Consider the following 21,277-nt stretch of genomic DNA (forward strand, 5'->3'; position numbering starts at 1 on the left):
GTCCAACTCATACCAAACCATCTCAATTGGGTTGAGGTCAGGTGATTGTGGAGGCCAGGTCATTTGATGCAGCACTCTATCACTTAACCAGCATGGCTACCACAGCATTCTGCAGCGATACGCCATCCCATCTGGTTTGGGGTTAGTGGGACTATCATTTGTTTACCTAACACACCTCCAGGTTGTGTAGGGCTATTTGACAAAGAAGGAGAGTTATGGAGTGCTGCATCAGATGACCTGGCCTCAGCATATGTGGGAACTCCTTCAAGACTGTTAGAAAAGCATTCCAGGTGAAGCTTGTTGAGAGAATGCCAAGAGTGTGCAAAGCTGTCATCAAGACAAAGGGTGGCTATTTGAAGAAGAAAAAATGGATTATGATTTGTTTAACACTTTTGGGGTTACTACATGATTCCATATGTGTTATCTCATAGTTTGATGGCTTCACTGTTTTTCTACAATGTATAAAATAGTAAAAACAAAGAAAAACCCTTTAATGAGTAGGTGTTCCAAAACTTTTGACCGGTAATGTATAAAAAATAAATAATAATAATAATAATAAAATAAAAAAATAAATAAAATAATATATATATATATATATATACACTGCTCAAAAAAATAAAGGGAACACTTAAACAACACAATGTAACTCCAAGTCAATCACACTTCTGTGAAATCAAACTGTCCACTTAGGAAGCAACACTGATTGACAATAAATTTCACATGCTGTTGTGCAAATGGAATAGACAACAGGTGGAAATTATAGGCAATTTGCAAGACACCCCAATAAAGGAGTGGTTCTGCAGGTGGGGACCACAGACCACTTCTCAGTTCCTATGCTTCCTGGCTGATGTTTTGGTCACTTTTGAATGCTGGCGGTGCTTTCACTCTAGTGGTAGCATGAGACGGAGTCTACAACCCACACAAGTGGCTCAGGCAGTTCAGCTCATCCAGGATGGCACATCAATGCGAGCTGTGGCAAGAAGGTTTGCTGTGTCTGTCAGCGTAGTGTCCAGAGCATGGAGGCGCTACCAGGAGACAGGCCAGTACATCAGGAGACGTGGAGGAGGCCATAGGAGGGCAACAACCCAGCAGCAGGACCGCTACCTCCGCTTTTGTGCAAGGAGGAGCAGGAGGAGCACTGCCAGAGCCCTGCAAAATGACCTCCAGCAGGCCACAAATGTGCATGTGTCTGCTCAAACGGTCAGAAACAGACTCCATGAGGGTGGTATGAGGGCCCAACGTCCACAGGTGGGGGTTGTGCTTACAGCCCAACACCGTGCAGGACATTTGGCATTTGCCAGAGAACACCAAGATTGGCAAATTCGCCACTGGCGCCCTGTGCTCTTCACAGATGAAAGCAGGTTCACACTGAGCACGTGACAGACGTGACAGAGTCTGGAGAAGCCGTGGAGAACGTTCTGCTGCCTGCAACATCCTCCAGCATGACCGGTTTGGAGGTGGGTCAGTCATGGTGTGGGGTGACATTTCTTTGGGGGGCCGCACAGCCCTCCATGTGCTCGCCAGAGGTAGCCTGACTGCCATTAGGTACCAAGATGAGATCCTCAGACCCCTTGTGAGACCATATGCTGGTGCGGTTGGCCCTGGGTTCCTCCTAATGCAAGACAATGCTAGACTTCATGTGGCCGGAGTGTGTCAGCAGTTCCTGCAAGAGGAAGGCATTGATGCTATGGACTGGCCCGCCCGTTCCCCAGACCTGAATCCAATTGAGCACATCTGGGACATCACGCTTGGCATTCAGGCCAAAGAGCTCAATCCTGGTATCATCAGACTAGAGAATCTTGTTTCTCATGGTCTGAGTGTTCTTTAGGTGCTTTTTGGCAAACTCCAAGCGAGCTGTCATGTGCCTTTTACTGAGGAGCAGCTTCCGTCTGGCCACTCTACCATAAAGGCCTGACTGGTGGAGTGCTGCAGAGATGGTTGTCCTTCTCGAAGGTTCTCCCATCTCCACAGAGGAACTCTGGAGCTCTGTCAGAGTGACCATCAGGTTCTTGGTCACCTCCCTGACCAAGGCCTATCTCACTCGATTGCTTAGTTTGGCCAGGCTACCAGCTCTAGGAAGAGGCTTGGTGGATCCAAACTTCTTCCATTTTAAGAATGATGGAGGCCACTGTGTTCTTGGGGATCTTCAATGCTGCAGACATTTTTTGGTACCCTTCCCCAGATCTGTGCCTCGACACAATCCTGTCTCTGAGGTCTACGGACAATTCCTTTAACCTCATGGCTTGTTTTTTGCTCTGACATGCACTGTCAAGTGTGAGCCCTTATATAGACAGGTGTGTGCCTTTCCAAATCATGTCCAATCAATAAAATGTACCATAGATGCACTCCAATCAAGTTGTAGAAACATCTCAAGGATGATCAATGGAAACAGGATGCACCTGATCTCAATTTCGAGTTTCATAGTAAAGGAACTGAATACTTATGTAAATAAGGAATTTCTGTTTTTTATTTTTTCGCTATGGGTATTGTGTGTAGATTGATGAGGGGGAAAAAAATATTAATACATTTTAGAATAAGGCTGTAATGTAACAAAATGTGGAAAATGTCAAGGGTTCTGAATACTTTCCAAATGCACTGTAGTTAAATACAACTGTCTATACACCCAACTAGCCCCTGGCCATGTTTAACTCTTGGTCTTCAACTAATCTCTTGTGGACAGACTAAACACAAACTGTGCATCTGACCAAATTACGCAAGATTTTAGCTCTGGGTTAACCGAGATGAGTCTTCAACAAGTAAACATTTATTAGAGTTCTAACTGATGATGTTGACGTCCTGACTGCCCCGACTGTTGTCATTCACTGGAATACATAATGGAGTAGAATTGAACTATAATGATAATTAATCATAGAATTGGAGAGGTGCCTGTTCTCCGGACCTCTGGCAGTCTCTATGAGGGTGCCACAGGGTTCAATTCTCGAGACGACTATCTTCTCTGTATACATCAATGAAGTCGCTCTCGCTGCTGGTGATTCTCTGATCCACCTCTACGCAGACAACACCACTCTGTATACTTCTGGCCCTTCTTTGGACACTGTGTTAACTAACCTCCAGATGAGCTACAATGCCATACAACTCTCCTTCCGTGGCCTCCAACTGCTCTTAAATGCAAGTAAAACTAAATGCATGCTATTCAATCGATCACTGCCCGCACCTGCCCGCCCATCCAGCATCACTACTCTGGACGGCTCTGACTTACAATACGTGGACAACTACAAATACCTGGGTGTCTGGTTAGACTGTAAACTCTCCTTCCAGACTCACATTAAGCATCTCCAATGCAAAATTAAATCTAGAATCGGCTTCCTATATCGCAACAAAGCATCCTTCACTCATGCTGCCAAGCATACCCTCGTAAAACTGACCATCCTACCGATCCTCGACTTTGGTGATGTCATCTATAAAATAGCCTCCAACACTCTACTCAACAAACTGGATGCAGTCTATCACAGTGCCATCCGTTTTGTCACCAAAGCCCCATACACTACCCACCACTGCGACCTGTACGCTCTCGTAGGTTGGCCCTCGCTTCATACTCGTCACCAAACCCACTGGCTACAGGTTATCTACAAGTCTCTGCTAGGTAAAGCCCCGCCTTATCTCAGCTCACTGGTCACCATAGCAGCACCCACTTGTAGCACGCGCTCCAGCAGGTATATCTCACTGGTCACCCCCAAAGCCAATTCCTCCTTTGGTCGTCTTTCCTTCCAGTTCTCTGCTGCCAATGACTGGAACGAACTGCACAAATCTCTGAAGCTGGAGACTCATATCTCCCTCACTAGCTTTAAGCACCAGCTGTCAGAGCAGCTCACAGATCCCCGCACCTGTACATAGCCCATCTGTAAACAGCCCATCTATCTACCTACCTCATCCCCATACTGTATTTATTTATTTATCTTGCTCCTTTTCACCCCAGTATCTCTACTTGCACATTCATCATCTGCACATCTACCATTCCAGTGTTTAATTGCTATATTGTAATTACTTCGCCACCATGGCCTATTTATTGCCTTAACTCACTGTATATAGACTTTTTGTTTTCTTTTGTTCTACTGTATTATTGACTGTATGTTTTGTTTATTCCATGTGTAACTCTGTGTTGTTGTATGTGTCGAATTGCTATGCTTTATCTTGGCCAGGTCGCAGTTGCAAATGAGAACTTGTTCTCAACTAGCCTACCTGGTTAAATAAAGGTGAATTTTATTATTTTTTTAAATAAAAAAATCTAACTGAATTCACATTTCACATTTCCAAGAGAGACCAAGGTTGAATTGTATCTAATAATTACAGAGTTTGATCCACATGAAAGTAGAATTCTGTAGATGCCTTACTATATAAGATGCCATCTGGTCAGGCCAGCTGGCGTTGAGACACCGTGCCAGCGCTCACACTTTATTATATCCCATTTGATCAGATTAGGCAGATTGAAGCAGAATCCCTCTCTGAGAGGTGGTGAACAACCTGGTTAGCTTTTATTAGCCTCCAACACATGGTACACTCAGAGTGACTGTTCAGGAAATACCTCACACTCTGCACTGTCACAGACAGACAAAGACATACACAGACACACACACACTGCACTGTTACACAGACACACACGACATTGCACTGTAACAGACACACACGACACTTCACTGTCACAGAGGACTGTAACCGAAAAAGAGAGAGACACACGCCTATAAGCACATGATATCAATTCTGCCATAGAACATCATGAGAATTCTGGAACACCATGACAATTCTGCCAGAAAATATCCCTGTTGGAATTCTGTCATAGGACTTCGTACATATAACCCACTGAGTCAATCCCAGTGTGAAGCGATAAGTCACTCTGATCTCCTTACATAATGAGAGATGAATACCTGGTTACATACTTACAGATACTCAACGTCAACAAAACAAAGGAGATGATCGTGGACTTCAGGAAACAGCAGAGGGAGCACCCCCTTATCCACATCGACGGGACAGTAGTGGAGAAGGTGGAAAGTTTTATGTTCCTCGGCGTACACATCACGGACAAACTGAAATGGTCCACCCACACAGACAGCGTGGTGAAGAAGGCACGGAGCCTCCGAGGACACCACTCAGCCCGGAGCCGCCAGTGACGCCCCTCAGCCAGGAGCCTCCAGCGACGCTCCCCAGTCAGGAGCCTCCAGCGACGCCTCTCAGCCCGAGGCCTCCAGCGACGCCTCTCAGCCTGGGGCCTCCAGCGACGCCTCTCAGCCCGGGGCCTCCAGCGACGCCTCTCAGCCCAGAGTCTTCGGAACGGGAGCTACGCCCAGAGCCAGAGCCACCTCCGTAGTGGGAGGATTGGCGAAGGGGGGGTGTAGCACAGGAACCGTCGTTGACTGTGGCCACCCTCCCTTCCCTCCCTTTAGGTTTGGGGTTGGTTTTGTGTTTTTTTGTTTGTTTTGGAGGTGCAGTCGGGGTCTGCACCTTTGGGGGGGGGGGTACTGTCACGTCCTGACCAGTAAAGGGGTCATTTGTAATTGTAGTATGGTCAGGGGGTGTTTGTTTGTGTGTTTTGTCTTTTTTTGGTTCTAGTTTTCTATTTCTATGGTTCTTTTTCTATGTGTGGCCAGGTATGGCTTCCAATCAGAGGCAGGTGTCTTTCGTTGTCTCTGATTGGAATCCATACTTAGGCAGCCTGTTTTTCCTGTGGGTTGTGGGTGGTTGTTTTCTGTATAGACTGTGTGCCTTATGGAACTGTTTCGTTGGCTGTTTATTTTGTTTTGAGTGTTCTTTCAAATAAAGAAGAAAGATGAGCACTATACCCGCTGCATTTTGTTCACCGTTCATTGACACCTGTGACAATGTGTATGTGACCAATAAAATGTGATTTGAGACAGTAGGTTACATTGACCTGTAAGTCAAATTCACAATCTGAGGCCTGTGTGGTATTTATAGTGTCTGAGGTGCTACATTTGGCCCTGTTTTGGTTTTCTTTACCCTCCACCTTATAATAACAGACTGTTAGATCATGTCCTTCGATACAAGTCTCACCCCAGGTCAGACATACTGGTGATTGTGTGATATAATGAGTATTTTGTATCTTTTTTATTAGGATCCCCTGCTAAAGCAGCAGCTACTCTTCCTGGGGTCCACATGAAACATGACATAATACAGAACATTAATAGACAAGAACAGCTCAAGGACAGAAGTACCACTGCTACAACTGCTTCTCTAAGCCAGCCCTGGTATCCTGATCTCACAGCACCAGTGTTCTGTAAACAGCAGAGAGAATCTCACAACATCAGGAAGTTAAAGGATACGATAACAGCAACCATCGCTGTCCTTGGTCCATGTGCCTTCAGCAGACTGAAGCCAATATTATCAACAAATAGGAAGGTTGAGTCTAACATTTTAGTCGAAGATACTCAACAGCACCGACAGACACTGGCAGAATCATGTGTTTACCATCCGTGTCCTTGGTCCTTCTGTCTGACGTCAACACTATGCATGTTCATGTGGCTGCTGTTGAATGTAAACACAACATACAGTAAGAAACCCAGAATGAAAATGCAATAATCATGTGGAGTCCCCCCCTGCTTTGGTTTGAACATTGACCCCCCCCCCCCCCTAAATGTGGCTTTATAATAATTGACTGTTTGATCCAAAATACCTGAGATTGGCCTTAGGTGCACATTTGACACACTGGGACATTGTCCAGGAAAACAGCTCTAGGTGACCCACATCTAGCGCCACACACGGTAGACTTCCTTCAAGTTCTAAGAAAGAAGTCAGCCTCAGTAGAACGTAACACTGATGCAGCGGATGTGTGCGATCAGGATGTGACCGAGAGAGGGACAGAGGGAGACATAATAATGCCGAGCTAGTAAGAGCTAGATAGAGAGAGACATACTCAGACCCACAAAGAATTCAAAAACAAATCCAATTTTGATAAACTCCCATATCTACTGGGGTAAATACCACAGTGTGCCATCACAGCAGAAAGATTTGTGACCTGTTGAAACAAGAAAAGGTCAACCAATGAATAACAAACACCATTGTAAATACAACCCATATTTATTTATTTTCCCTTTTGTACTTTAACTATTTGCACATCTTTACAACACTGTACTGTATATAGCCATAATATGACAAATGACATTTGAAATGTCTCCATTCCTTTGGAACCTTTTTGACTGTAATATTTACTGTTAATTTTATATTGTTTACTTCACTTTTGTTTATTATCTATTTCACTTGCTTTGGCAATGTAAACATATGTTTCCCATGCCAATAAAGCCCTTTCAACTGAATTGAATTGACTAAGAAACAGACAGAGGTAGAAAGAGCAAGAAAAGGACAGAGAGAGAGAGACTGTGAGGGACCTCGAGAGAAAGAGAGATCTAGATGAGTTATTCTGGTGTTTATTAGGCCAGTAGTGCTGCCGTCTGTCAGACTTAAAGTAGGCCTGAGGAAGTGAACAGAGACAAACCGCTTTACAGCTCAGATACAAGGTGCCAGGGCACCGGCTCACGAGACCAGACAATCAACCACCTATACTAGCAGGCCAACACCTCCATAGAGCTAGACCTAATGACACAGAAACACAAACACAGTTTCACACCTATTCCTACTGTAGTTACCAAATGGACCAATTCATGAGCAGCTTCTGTTCTGCTTGTTGCTTTGCACTGATTATCGTCACACAACTGCCATCTGTTGGTCAGTGGTAGCTACTACAACCCACTTAAACTGACCCAAAGCTATATGTTTAACCCTAACCCTCAATCACAACCCTAACACTCCTATCACTAACCCTAATCCTAACCCATTTTGGCATAACCATAACCCTAACCCTAATCTTGGCATAATGATTCACTTTTTTTTTTACCATGGATTTCACTCAAGGAATTACCTTCTGAGGGCAGCAGAGGGAAATGGGATCCCTCCCCTAGCCTTGCGTAACCCTAACTCTAACCATTATCTTGGCATAACCCTAACACTAACCTTTGCTTTAGACCGATATTCAACCCTGGCTCAACCCCTTGACATACCAAACAGATGAATCACCTGAAAAGTATTGAACGTTTTTGTAAAAACTATTTTTGCATTTTATAACGTTTTAGCCAAATATTTTTTACTCCTATTGATTTATCACTCTCACCCCAAAACATGTTTAAAGTAATTGGCTAGATGCAACATATTTAATATTATGTGAATAATAAACCAAAGGGCTACTGCCCACTTAAGAGAATGAATGGAGGGAATGTGAGAAGGGGGTGGCGGATGTAGGCCAATGATACGTGACTGCGGGGTCTGCCATCCTTGCTTTAAAAAGTTTCAAGTCATTATTCTCTCTACCGCTATTCAGCCCGGGTCCCGTTTGCTCATTGTTATTCTGCCCGAGTGAGTGAGTGAATGAGAGAGGGAGAAAGAGAGGGATAGTGAGCGAGAGAGTGAACGAGAGTGAGGACATTGTGAGAGAAAGGGAGAGTGGTAAAGAGAGACAGAGAACGGAAGAGAACGGAGGCTTCTAACCGTAGGGAGTCTGATGTAGCGGTCGGGGTTTATTCGCGGTGAATTTTCTGTCCGGGGTGTGTGCGTGAAGGCATGTTGCTAATCAGCTCAACAGTGAGTAGAGGTACAGAACGGCACCAAAAATCTGACGCCGATTTGTGTGAGTAAAAAGGAGAGAGAGAGAGAGAGAGAGAGAGAGAGAGAGAGAGAGAGAGAGAGAGAGAGAGAACACAAATGCGGGGGGGAGATTGAGATTTAGTGCACTGCTGGGTGAAACAACCCCCCACTAACGAAGGGGAAAGCAATAGAACAAAAGGCAAACGGCGTTTCGGTCATCTGTTTTTTTTCTTCAACAATGAGCTCAGAAAAGGTACAATTCCACTTTGTATCAACTATTTTGCTGCTTATCTAACTTTGAATGAATTGCGCTGAGTTTTATATGTAAGCCTAGAGATCAACAGGTGTTGCTGAATGAGGCTATAGACTGGTGATACTGATTTGCTGAGAGAGTAATGTCTCTCATTTCGTCCACTTTCACATCTCGATAATTCCTTTAACTTGGTTTAGAGAAGATGTTTCGTATTTTAGTTATGTATGCCAATACGAGTCAAAGTGATAAACACAACCTTAAATCCTCCAATCTGTTTCACAGACATTTGTTTATGATATTGTTTATGATATTTTTCACCTATGATTTTTCACATCTCTGTCACACTTGTAATTGTTGCCAATACCAGTGTAATCACTTATACTGACAAGCTCTGCAGGAGTTTTCAGTTGTTGACGTTATGTAGGCCTAGTAGCTGTTTTCCAAACATCTTTGGCAACGAAATTGTATTTCAATACCTACATTACAAAAGCCATTTCAGGTCATTTGTGTTTTAGTACATTGATTATAGTTTTGCTGTGTAATTGTATATTTGGCTATGTTGTCATTGCGTATGAAAATTGGTTCCCAATTGACCAACCTGGTTTGAATAACAAGACATGAATGAACCTCTTAAATTGGACCTTGAGAATGTGCCCCAATCTGCAGATTAACGGTCAGTTTACCAAACCCCAATCCTAACCGTCAGGACATAAGAAGCATAACTGATTGTAGATCAGCGTTTATGGGGAACCAGAGGTAGTGTGTTGAGTTGGCTAGAAAGAAATCCTGGGTTTTTAATTGAACCTTTATTTAACTAGGCAAGTCAGTTAAGAACAAATTGTTATTTACAATGACAGCCTACCAGGGAACAGTGGGTTAACTGCCTTGTTCAGGGGCAGAAAGACACATTTATTTTGTTTTGTTGTTGATGTTGTATTTTACCTTGCTGGATCGAATCCCAAGCTGACAACTCTTTCGGTTACTGGCCCAATGCTCCAACCACTAGGCTACCTGACACCCCAAAAAAGGTGTTTCTGCCCGGTCAACAATAGGATATTGATCAAGGACATTCTTTATTGGATTTCTTCAGATATTGATAACAGTTCTTTGTGCACTTCTGCTTACCCAATTAGTCTTACTCCAGTTTCCTTTTCCCCTCACACAACACCTGATTTACTTACCAAAAGGCACATCTCAATAGGTGGTCCAGGTATGACATGACACAAGTGTGGTGTGGGCCTTTCCTCTTTGGTTCTCTATTGCTCCTCTAACAAGGGGGGAGGCCAATGACATCACCTCAGACCATCAGACCAACCCTTACAGGAAAAAACACATGAATTTCACATGATCACATGTGAATTGTGAAGTTAATGCGACAACATGGAAAGCAATATGTGATAACATGAAACTATACATGTGAAAACGTGATCACATTTGAAGTGTTCCAAAAACACATTTTCACATTATTTCATATGTGAAATTTCACTTGTAATCAAGATTTTACACATAACTGTACTTTTCTGTAAGGGTAACTCCTTGAATGCCATACTACTTGACATTTTCAGTTGTGTCTAAAAAAACACTATTTTGTGTGTACATTACTGTATTTATACTTGGGATATTCAACAGGAAAACGTCAAATTGCTAGAGGACGTCTTTAACATAAGCTCAGAGCCTCCTTGAACATTGGTAACAATAGTTGTACTTGCAAAAAGTCCATGGGAGGTCAGTTGTACTGTACAGAGCTGTAACCCATACATCTGTGGAATCAAATGATATCATCAGGTCTATTCAACAGCAGCCTGACCAGTCAGTGTTACCCAACACATGTCTGTCTACCCAATGACCATCCACTGACATCAACAAGTGAGCCAATGCATGACATGCTGCAGAATGCCACACACACAGGATGTTGTCTGAAAGGAGCATGTGTGAGCCTTAGTGTAGAGTGAGGTCAGATGTGTGTGTGTGTGTGTGTGTGTGTGTGTGTTGTCCCACACGAGGACCACCGTGCTGTAACACTAGAGAGAAGAGGCTTGTGTGAGAGCCACTGTACATTCATCATGGCTAGAGTACTGTAGGTTTACAGAATAGAACTTGAATGACTAGAATTATTTCTGAGATGCTCTACAATACCGTATCAGAACTATGTCTATTCTGCCCACTATTTCCACCAACACATGTAATGAAGTGTCATAAGCATGACACAAGTATTGCTTAAAGTGGTCTATATTACCCATCTTCTGATTGTGTCATGTAATAGGTTAGGCATTATAGTGGAACAGTTAGAATGGCCCGTTACTCAGTGTGCTATAGCTTGCAAGTAAGCATTTCACTGTACCGTTTAAACGGGCTGTATCCTGTGCATGGGACAAATACTTTGATTTGATTGGATTATATGTTAGAGTAACAAATGCTGTTTTTTCCAGTAGGTGCTCCACCACTGCAGACATCATGTATTATACAGTGATACCCTGGTGTATTTTGCTTAGTCATGTGATCTGTGATACATCTGGATGTCTGTTATTGCTTTTGCACTGGCCTCCCTGTGGCTCAGTTGGTAGAGCATGGTGTTTGCAACGCCAGCATGGTGTGTGTAATGCCAGGGTTGTGGGTTCGATTCCCACGGGGGGCCAGTACAAAAAAAAAAATGCATGAAATGTATGTATTCACTACTGTAAGTCGCTCTGGATAAGAGCATCTGCTAAATGACTAAAATGTAAATGAAATAAAAAAATGTAACCCCCCCATAAAACATTATTACCAAAACGTGTCTTAAAACAGCAGTCAGACCCTCCTTTGATTCCAGGCCCTGAGGTTGTATTTCCTGCTTCCATATGGATGTTAATTACACAGCACTTCTTAACTTTTGCGATTTGAGTCCACCAATGACTATCACTGCCCTACATTAGGGCAAGCCAAATGTTTCTGCTATCAGTTTGTTTCAGACCATTCATAACCCCTCAGATAAGAACAATGGACTTTTCCAACACCAGGCACAAGTGTCATGGCGCTGAATAAACATTGGACCACAGAGAGAGAACCGGTGCTGAACTGACCAAGCTGTTCGGTGACAGAATTCCCCCCTGGATTAAATGGCTAAAGTCATGCTCAACTCAGCTTTTCCCCTTACAGCCCTCCTTTGTTATCCTACAGAGATTACATGAAAAATGTTGACCCATATCGGATAATGGAGCAGGACATAAAGTCAACATTTCCAGTCATTAGCTCTGGAAGGTCACCCTCTTGATGAGAAGCAGCCGGGGTTCCCAAATACTGGCTCCGGACCCACTGGTGGCCTGTGGTTTATTCCTCTTGGGTCACGGCATAGGACTGCTAGAAGTCTTGGGAATAGACTGAACACAGTCCCAAACAACTCTAAAAGATGGGTCACAGCACAAACATGTTTGGTATGCAGGGTGGTAGTTTAGGGATAAACTGTCTGGTCCTTGCCTCCTGTATGGATAATAGACCGCAGATGAAAACCCTCCATCTCACTCTGTATGGGTGAGTTTGATTTGCCAGGTCACCTCCAAACACCTTGGCCTGAATACCTCTCTTGGGTGTCTGGTTAGACCTCTCATAGAAGTTCTTTATACTTGAATTAATTGTACATTTCAGTCATTTAACAGACACTCTTAACCATTGCTCCTGTATGTTCCTATGGATCAGTGCCTTGCTCAAGGGCACATCAACAGATTCTTTACCTAGTCTGTTCTGGGATTTGAACCAGAAACCTTTTGGTTACTGACCCAACACTCTTAACCGCTAGGCTACCTGCCAACACTTGTTTCTCTCCATCTTTGTGTTTCCAGGGGACTTCAGTCTGCTGTTGTAAACGCCTAATTCCCTAAGATACAGGGGAGGAGACTACAAGACGTAAACATTCTGAAACACCATGTCTCGTTCAGACGAGGTCAACAAGATGACAGAAAACGTGTATAAGGTACAGTGTGTGTAGGTTTGTTGTCTCCAAGAGCAATGAATTAGTCTGTAGATGTAGTCAGGCGAGTGCCCTATATAACGCTTTTGTTGAAACTCAGTCTGCTAGCAGCAATGATCACAGACTGTGACTAAGTGGTAAGTTGAAGAGGAGACATGAATATTGTCTCTTGTTGTCATGTGTGTTGTAGGGGATTCTGGACCAGTTCAACCCCAGTCTGAAGAACTTTGTGACCATGGGGAAACACTATGAGAAAGCCCTGACCGGTGAGAGAGTGGTGTGCACACAGTATACTGTGTAATGTGTGGTGTAGTATATCTAGTGGCGTTGGGTGGGCATGTTGGTAGGGCATGTTTGTTTGGACATTTTAATGATGTCTCTCTGGTTTCTGGCATAGAAGCTGCATTCCACCCAGGCCCAATCCTAAAGCCCATTTAGAGAGTCTTTGTTACATGGTGCCCCTCACTGAAGGTGTTTTCCTCTCAGGAGTGACGGTAGCAGCCAAGGGATACTTTGATGGTCTGGTCAAACTGGGAGAACTGGCCAGCGACAGCCAAGGGTCCAAAGAACTGGGTGAGTGACTGGGTGGGTGTATGAGAGAGAGAGAGACCGGTGGGTGGGGTGAGAGTCCCTTAGTGTTTATGGGAGAAGAAGCGAGCTAGAGAGTGGAGGAACAAGAGAAAGTAGGGAGTGAGGGAGGGAGCTGAGAGAGAGCGAGCATGAGGGAACTGAGGGACAGAGTGGGTTGATTGTTGAGAGATTAACAACACCACATGATCTCATTGTAATGCTGCAAACAGTCGGGAAGGGGGGAGGGAGGGAGAAATGCCAGACACCACAAACTACTGTGCTGTGGGAGAGAGACACACACAGCCTTTACCTCATTGGCAGACTCACAGCTGACATCATAGGCTGAGAAGTTGAGAGATACAATCATTCAGTCAGTTAACAGCTCCAGGTGAGATAAGATAATACTTTATTGATCCGACACCTCAGACACAATATTGCACATACCGACGATGTGAAGTCACAACAAGTGTTTTTTTCCCAGCCCTTTTATCCCGCTCTGTATCCCTGTGTTGATGACGTATTCTCTATCCTGTGTCTTCTTGGGGATTCCAGGAGACACGTTATTCCAGATGGCCGAGGTGCACAGGCAGATTCAGGTTCAACTGGAGGACGTGGTGAGTGTTTACCGTGTGTGTGTGTGTGTGTGTGTGTGTGTGTGTGTGTGTGTGTGTGTGTGTGTGTGTGTGTGTGGTGATATGATTGATTGTTAAATATTGTGATGCTGTATGAATGATGGTGGAATATGATCTACAGTTGAAGCTGTTCCATTCTGAGCTGCTGTCCCAGTTGGAGCAAAAGCTGGAGTTGGACATTAAATATCTTACCGTGAGTTTATCTATGCATTTTCCTTTAACATATTTCCTTCTCTCTACAGCGCAACCACTTTTCTGACTAACTATTTTTCTATCTGTTGCTCTGTTTCTCTCTCAATCGGATTTTCTCGCTCCCGTTCTCTCTCGATCTCAGGCCACGTTGAAGAAATATCAGAGTGAGCGCAAGTCGAAGTCGGAATCTATCGAGCGCTGCCAATCACAGCTCAAGAAGCTGCGCAGGAAGAGCCAGGGCAGTCGCCACCCCAACAAGTACGGAGATAGGGAGATGCAGGTAACTGGCATCCAACAACACCATTTTGTGTCAGTAGTGCTTAGTGTGTAAGGTTTCAACAATGCATTTGTGCATTGGTGAAACACTTACAGTGGTGTTTTGACACTTGAGATTTGTGTGATTTTCTTGGAAACACCACCAGACTAAAGCATCTTACTCAGCATTACAAGGCACAGTCAAGTGTTTGTGTGTGTGTATGTACAGTCTGTGTGTGCGGAAGTATGGATGAGATTAAACAGCAATCTGGCTCAGCTGATTTGGCTTCCAGTCCTTACTGAAGTAAAAGAGGGGGATAGGGAAGAGAAAGAGGAGAAATCTTAGGAATGAGAAAACAGGAAATAAGAAGGGGTGGACAATGGAAGAAAAGGTTAAGGAAGGTGAGGGATAATATTTTGTGATTAGGATTTAGTTTCATGTCCTTTTGGTCCCTCCGATGGGCCTCTCTCCCTACAGTGTATTATAAAGGTCACATATCTCCTACTCCGCTGCCTCTGTTATTCTGCATTTGTTTCTATGTGTGTGTTTACTAACCTCTGTCAGTATGTGGAGCTAATGAGTCGTCGTCAGGCTGAGCTGGACACGCTGGTTGCTGTGGGTTACCGCTCGGCGCTGACGGAGGAGAGGAGACGATACTGCTTCCTGGTGGACCGCCAGTGTTCCGTCACCAAGCTGCTCATCAACTACCACTGCAAGGTACACACACACACACACACACACACACACACACACACACACACACACACACACACACACACACACACACACACACACACACACACTGTCCCTGACCCCCATCCAACTGCCAACCTGCCTCTCCTTCCTCCCTGTGTCCAGGTGAGAGAGCTCCTGTCACAGAAGCTGTCCTCATGGCAACAGTCATGCTCCCAGCCAACCAGACTACCTGAACGGGCGCTCAACCTGCTGCGTCACACCGCTCCTCAGGGCTCTGGGGCATCTGGGATAGCTGAGCTCCTCCGACACGCCAAACTGGGCGCTGCACAGCCAGAACAGGTGAGGGCAAGGGGTTTCAGTTCATTAGTAGGAATTCACAGACAAATGTCTGAATTCCATGTACTTCAGAAGATAAAGTGAAATTATTATAAGATTAGGCTATTCTGTTATTTAGACAGCATTCAGATGGTTTTCAGTCATTTAGCAAAATTCCATTGTTTCTTCTCATCTCTCTGTCTTATCTCTCTCTCTTACCATTTCTCTCTTTCAGAGGCTGTCAGTACAGGAGGTGCCTCCCTTGTTGAATGGTGGCTCCCAGCAGCAGAGACCCATCCCCTCTTCTTCCCAGAGTGACATCCCCCCTCCCCAAAACTCCTCCGGACCCCAGACGTTCCGCTCCCTCGCTGCCACTGGAGGGGCTATTGGAGAGAGTGGGGCAGGCTCCCCTCAGCAGACCAGCACGCCTATTAGTGCCTCAGCTAGCTCCAATGCTAACAACAACACAAGTGCTAATGCTATCACTACTGCTAACACTCCCACCACTTCATCCACCTCCTCCACGGTTGGCTCCATCCAAGCCCAGCAGACCTCTCTTCTCCTGGCCACCAGCACCTCCAGCCTTTCTCCTAGTCTGATCCCCTCCACTGTGCTTTCTCTCAGCCAGGGCTCCCCATCCTACTCCTCCCTACAGGGCCTGGCCCTGCCGCTGTCCCTCAGTGCCCCTCACAGTCCTCCACTACCCCACAGTGCACCTCTCTCCAGAGCCATAACCCCCTCGCTGCACCACCAGGGAGTGCTAGGAGGAGGGAACACACCATTGCTGTCCCATAATCCCATGCTGATGAAGGCAGCGGAGATGTACGGAACGTCTACACTGCCATTGCCTAGGAGACCAGTCAGCGAGGCCCGGGTGGGAGGGTTTATGGGTAGGTTTTGATACCCCACCTTCACTTTTTATTTGCCATCTTGTCCATTTCTTTCCCAATGTGATGTCTATTTAATTCATTTCACATTCCCTCTCTCCTCTGTCCCTCTCTATCTTCCAGGTTCCACTCTGCCCAGAGACAGAGTTCTCCCTCTCTCCAGCCCGTCTCGTGTGGAAGCCATATTTGCCCACGCTCCTGGGGGTTCAGAGGGCAGTGGAGTGGGCGGGGCCTGCTTACTTCACTTCCTGCCAGGCGACGCTCTCAGCCTCCTCATCTCTGAGCCCAGAGACGGGTGGCACTATGGCCAGAATGAACGGACGGGACGGTAAGAGTTAGAACCCACCATTCAGCTGTACAAAAGCCTACAATTCTTCAAACACCAACTGAGGACTGTTCTGGAATTACATCTTCAGGCAATCCATGGGTTTTCTAGGTTATATACGGATAATACCAAAACAATTCCTCCCTCTCTCCCTTACAGGAAAGGCTGGTTCCCTTTCTCCTTCACTCAGCCTTACCCCAACACCTTGGATTCCCTCGACAGCAGGTCTGTCACCATAGAAACAAGGAACTGTTATGATATTGTCATTTCATTCCTCAAAATGTTATTGTCTTAAATGGAAGTCAACTTTGTAGGGTTATGATTAAATCTTGACACTGTAACTCTAGAAATCCTTCCGCTATGCTCTCCACCCTTCCCTGTATTGACTCTGATCTAACAGCCTAGCTGCAGCGTTGTCAACATTATTGTCTGTCAGTATGATAGCGATGTCTACAAACTGGCAGTGATGATTTTGGCTTATTCACAGGAAGCTGAGAGAGATCACTGACACTTTGACACAGATATGTTTTTAAATTTTGATGTGTCCATGCCAAGCAAAGAGACCGGGCCTTTAGAGAGGAATAAAAATGAATGACCCTCATTATTTCCATCTGCCTAAGCTCTGTCCTAATCTTCTACCACCTCGTAGGTCCCCTTTGCTCTCCAAGATCAACAGTACAGTTGATGAGTTAGCGTGACCACTTTCCTCCATTTATCCTCAGTCTGAAATGTCAGAACAATATGCCTGCTATTGTCATTAAGGATATTGAGTTGAGCAAGACACTTGAAAATGAACCATTTACCACTGGTTTCTCTCCAGCTCCCCGCTCCTCTCTAAGGTCAACAGTACCAGTACGGGTCAGTTAGACAAGCTGGTCTCTCCTGGCCTGCCTGCCCTGACCCCTGAGTCCGAGGAGGAGCGCTCATTCCCCCCTCAGAGGGTCAGCACCTTCCGCCCGCGCCCATACAGCATGGCCGACTCCAACCAGGTCAGCCTGAGGCAGAAGGTCAGAGGTGAAGGGGTAGAGTGGGCAGGGCCCCCTGACCGACCGGCTCTGTCAATGCTGATGCAAGAGGTATAGATGGCTTATAATGACAGAATATAATGTAGATATGATATGTAATGGGTTAATAACACTAGGATCTTCATCACTTTTACTACAGCTCTCCTCAGACTTCACCTCTCCTCCACCCTCCCCAACCTGGTAAATGCATTCATTATATTATTTAAACAGTAGACATACTGCATTGCAGTAGTCACCAACCCTGGCCCACTTTAGATAGATGACTGTCGATAAACGTGTCTAAGCTTCTGTCATGCCTGATATGCACATTGTCTCCCTGGCAGGACCAACCCATTTGCCCATGTCCGGCTCAGAAAAACGGTGACCAACGATCGCTCTGCACCCATCATCGAATAGGACATGGTCTCCTTGAACAGACAACCAATGGAGAGGTGTTAATAGGAAACATTCATGTGTTTTGAATTTGTTCTCAGAGTCCAGTAACTGTGTTGGTTGAGTTCTCAACTGTTGAGCCTTAAGAGAAAGCCTTAAGTAAACCTTTCTGTTCATGTTGGTTATTTACAAGTGCTGATTAGATGTGTATTAATCAGGCCTAAGTCAAACTACAGACACTTATGTGGTGTTATTTTGAAGATAGAAGAATCAAAGCTGAAATTTGAGTGACATAACAGTGATTGTCAAAGACCCTTTGGACAAAATGAGATCTTGAATAAAAATCCACCATAGTATTTGAGAATTATAGAGTAAAAAGATGAGTGTGGGAGTTGGAATTTAAAAAGCTCTGTGATGTTAGTAAAAACACAAACAGATGACGGCCATTTTGTCGGCATGTCCAACATTAACATTTGAGCCCTGGGCATTACTGATAATTTTATAATGTTATTTTCATTTTACAACACTTTTCTAGAAGTAACCTTGGTAGAAAATGTTTATTATGTTTTTTTGTCTGACTGGTTCCTGGTAGCAGCCTGTAGTCGGGTAATAGTTGAATGAATTATATCATACTTTACTTGTACCATTAGGAATTGTCTTAAAGGACAGGCTCCTCTTTTATCAGTATTTTCATTGAGGAGGATTTTTGAGAAGAGTTATGCAGAGATATGTGTGTATGAGCCATGTTGAAGAATTGTCTTTTTTTTCCCATTGTTGGGATTCAATAAGAGTATGTTTAAACACATTGTTAGCTAGGCAGATGTATTTTCACGATAGATGCAGACCTACCAATCACTTGTTGATTTATCACATTTGTACAACTTCATTTACATGTTCTCTGTATGGAGATTTAAAGAAAAGTGTATTGATGTTGCTTACTGATGTCATCAGCACAATGCTGGGTAGGAAATAGTTCAAGTTTAAACACCAATATTTTTTTAATAATAATTTGTTTTAATGTGCGGTAGGATTTGTATAAGGAATTATATTTTTAAGATCAACTGATCAATTTACAAAGGCAATTGATATGTTATACACAGAAATATGTTGCATTGCAAAGCTATTGCTGCTAGTTTATGATGTGTAGATTGTATTGAACGTTTACCTTCAAGAGTCTCTGTTATCTACAGAAACGTATTAATAGAAGTAAGAAGGAGCAACCGTACAGATGTAGGATCTTTATTTGATCACTCTTTTGTTGGTGAGAATGTTCCTGCATAGCAGGAAATGCAAACTTGTAGTGTATTTTAGTTTTAAAAAGGCTTCTAAAGTGTGTCTATCAACCCCTACAAAAAATTATTAATTCACATTTCTTGTTGCTGCAGGATTATTTTCCTGCAACTGGCTAAAATTAAGATCTTACATCTGTAACAATGCATCCCTGTGGGGTGAACTGTACTTCTATTTGTATTGGACATGTAGAAGAGGAAAGAAACAGTGGAGGGTTTGGAGGATGGCTTTTCCTGGACAGTAGGTTTGAGAAATTGGCATTGTGTTGAGGGATAAAAGTATAAGAAAAGAGATGGATTCAGCTCGTTTGTTTTTACTAGTGTCTTCTCGATTGATTTTGAATTCGACTCCAACAGATTGTTCACATCTAGCAGATTTTAGCTGCACGTTTACCAATTGCAAACCGTACAGAACCGTATTTAAAGGGCGAAGACTGATTGTGTTTATGAAGTCTAACTTTGAAAGTGTTGAAAGTATTTGGAAAGTGGAACAGTGTGTGAGCAAGTGTCAATGGTAAACTAGATGTAGAAAGTAGTATTTTTCTTTCACTTTCTCCATGTCTGGCATCTCTCTAGTCTGGTATCTCTCTAGTCTGGTATCTCTCTAGTCTGGTATCTCTCTAGTCTGGTATCTCGCTAGTGTCTCTGTCATCTACAAAACTGCAGTTGAGAGATTCAGGGTGGAAATATGTGGCTGGGTAAATTGAGTTTCTCTGTATGATCTTTATTCTGATTTCCGGCCCTTAAAGTGTATAGTTCCTTCTCTCCTCATGTTTCTGTATCGTATTAAGTTGCATCTCTAACCTAGCCTGTGAAATGATTGACTTTGTTGCTATGGTAATTCTAACACCCAATAAATAACATTGCTGTTGATTTAAATACTTAGTATAGTGAAATCACATAGTTGAAGTTTACTTATGTTTGTACAAATTGCAACAAAAAAAACAACATTTTTTTTATCTTGTTTAACTTTGTTTTTCCTTAACCTTGCACCTTTTCTTTTCACCGTCCTAACCTTCTTCAAAATATGACCTTTCAATGTCAATCTAGCTGTATGAGAATGGGATCCAGTTGTAAAAGTCAAAAGAAAAATGATGCCTTGGTGACTATTCAGGATCTTCTATTCAGGATGCCTCTGTTAGTAAGATTGTCTTAAATACGTGTTTAAGAACGAAACAATTGCCTCTGCCCCTACTTTTATTTCGGTCTTTTAATTTGTTTTGTTATAATATTTTTTTGTTACTTCGTCTGTAGCTTTTTTTCTCTTTAAAACAGCATTGCCTTTCCGAGTCACACAACAATCATGGTCACAGTATAAAACCTTGGATACACACACATTCCTGATACATTCCTGATACCACTGTTATTGTATTTCTTTCCAATGAAAACTTCAATAAACATGTTAATCACTATACCCAGTGTTCATCTTCACATTGAACAACCAAACCATTTTGTAGGTATTTGATTAGTAGAATTAAGTGGCCACAAATCCCTTATACTCCTTAATCCATAAGACCCTATGCACATAATCAGTACAGTTTTACTGTAGGCAATAGTTTCAGTAGTCTTTTTTTGATTTTACAGTATCCAATTGGTAGTTATTCTTGTCCCATCGCTGCAACTCCTGTATGGACTCCGAAACACAACCCAGCCGCACTGTTTCTTGACACAATTGCCTGCTTAACCAGCCGCACCAATGTGTCGGAGGAAACACTGCACCATGCATTGTGCCTGGCCTGCCACAGGAGTCGCTAGAGCACAATGGGACAAGAACATCTCTGCCGGCCAAACCTTCCCCTAGCCCGGACGACACTGGGCCAATTGTGCGCCACCCCATGGGTCTCCCGGTCACGGCCGGCTGCGACAGAGCCTGGACTCGAACCAGGATCTCTAGTGGCACAGCTAGGCAGCTAGACCA

General features: G+C 43.9%; 1 protein-coding gene and 1 long non-coding RNA gene across 4 annotated transcripts; one reads left to right on the top strand and one right to left on the bottom strand.

Moving 5' to 3' along the window:
• Window positions 1–5,819: 5,819 nt before the first annotated feature.
• LOC123739054 (uncharacterized) lies at window positions 5,820–6,959 on the bottom strand. The gene is made up of 3 exons (XR_006767598.1): window positions 6,644–6,959; window positions 6,439–6,495; window positions 5,820–6,245 (listed from the first exon to the last, which is right to left on the bottom strand). It is a non-coding gene; the product is annotated as an uncharacterized lncRNA (long non-coding RNA).
• Window positions 6,960–8,314: 1,355 nt separating this feature from the next.
• On the top strand, window positions 8,315–20,773 carry LOC106577252 (brain-specific angiogenesis inhibitor 1-associated protein 2). 3 transcript variants are annotated; one of them, XM_045699573.1, is made up of 15 exons: window positions 8,315–8,857; window positions 12,673–12,803; window positions 12,991–13,066; window positions 13,287–13,373; window positions 13,923–13,984; window positions 14,124–14,195; window positions 14,337–14,474; window positions 15,015–15,167; window positions 15,309–15,485; window positions 15,697–16,351; window positions 16,472–16,676; window positions 16,833–16,898; window positions 17,494–17,749; window positions 17,838–17,878; window positions 18,022–20,773. In XM_045699573.1, the coding sequence occupies exons 2-15, from the start codon at window positions 12,756–12,758 to the stop codon at window positions 18,092–18,094; spliced, it is 2,109 nt and encodes a 702-aa protein (XP_045555529.1). In that variant the 5' UTR covers window positions 8,315–8,857; window positions 12,673–12,755; the 3' UTR covers window positions 18,095–20,773. The 3 variants fall into 3 exon arrangements, with proteins under 3 accessions (XP_045555529.1, XP_045555511.1, XP_045555520.1); XM_045699555.1 differs by lacking the exon at window positions 17,838–17,878; XM_045699564.1 differs by lacking the exon at window positions 17,838–17,878 and having other exon boundaries at window positions 8,315–8,647.
• Window positions 20,774–21,277: the final 504 nt, after the last annotated feature.

The sequence above is a fragment of the Salmo salar genome, chromosome ssa02 (assembly GCF_905237065.1).
Source record: "Salmo salar chromosome ssa02, Ssal_v3.1, whole genome shotgun sequence".
NCBI classification, from domain to species: domain Eukaryota; kingdom Metazoa; phylum Chordata; class Actinopteri; order Salmoniformes; family Salmonidae; genus Salmo; species Salmo salar.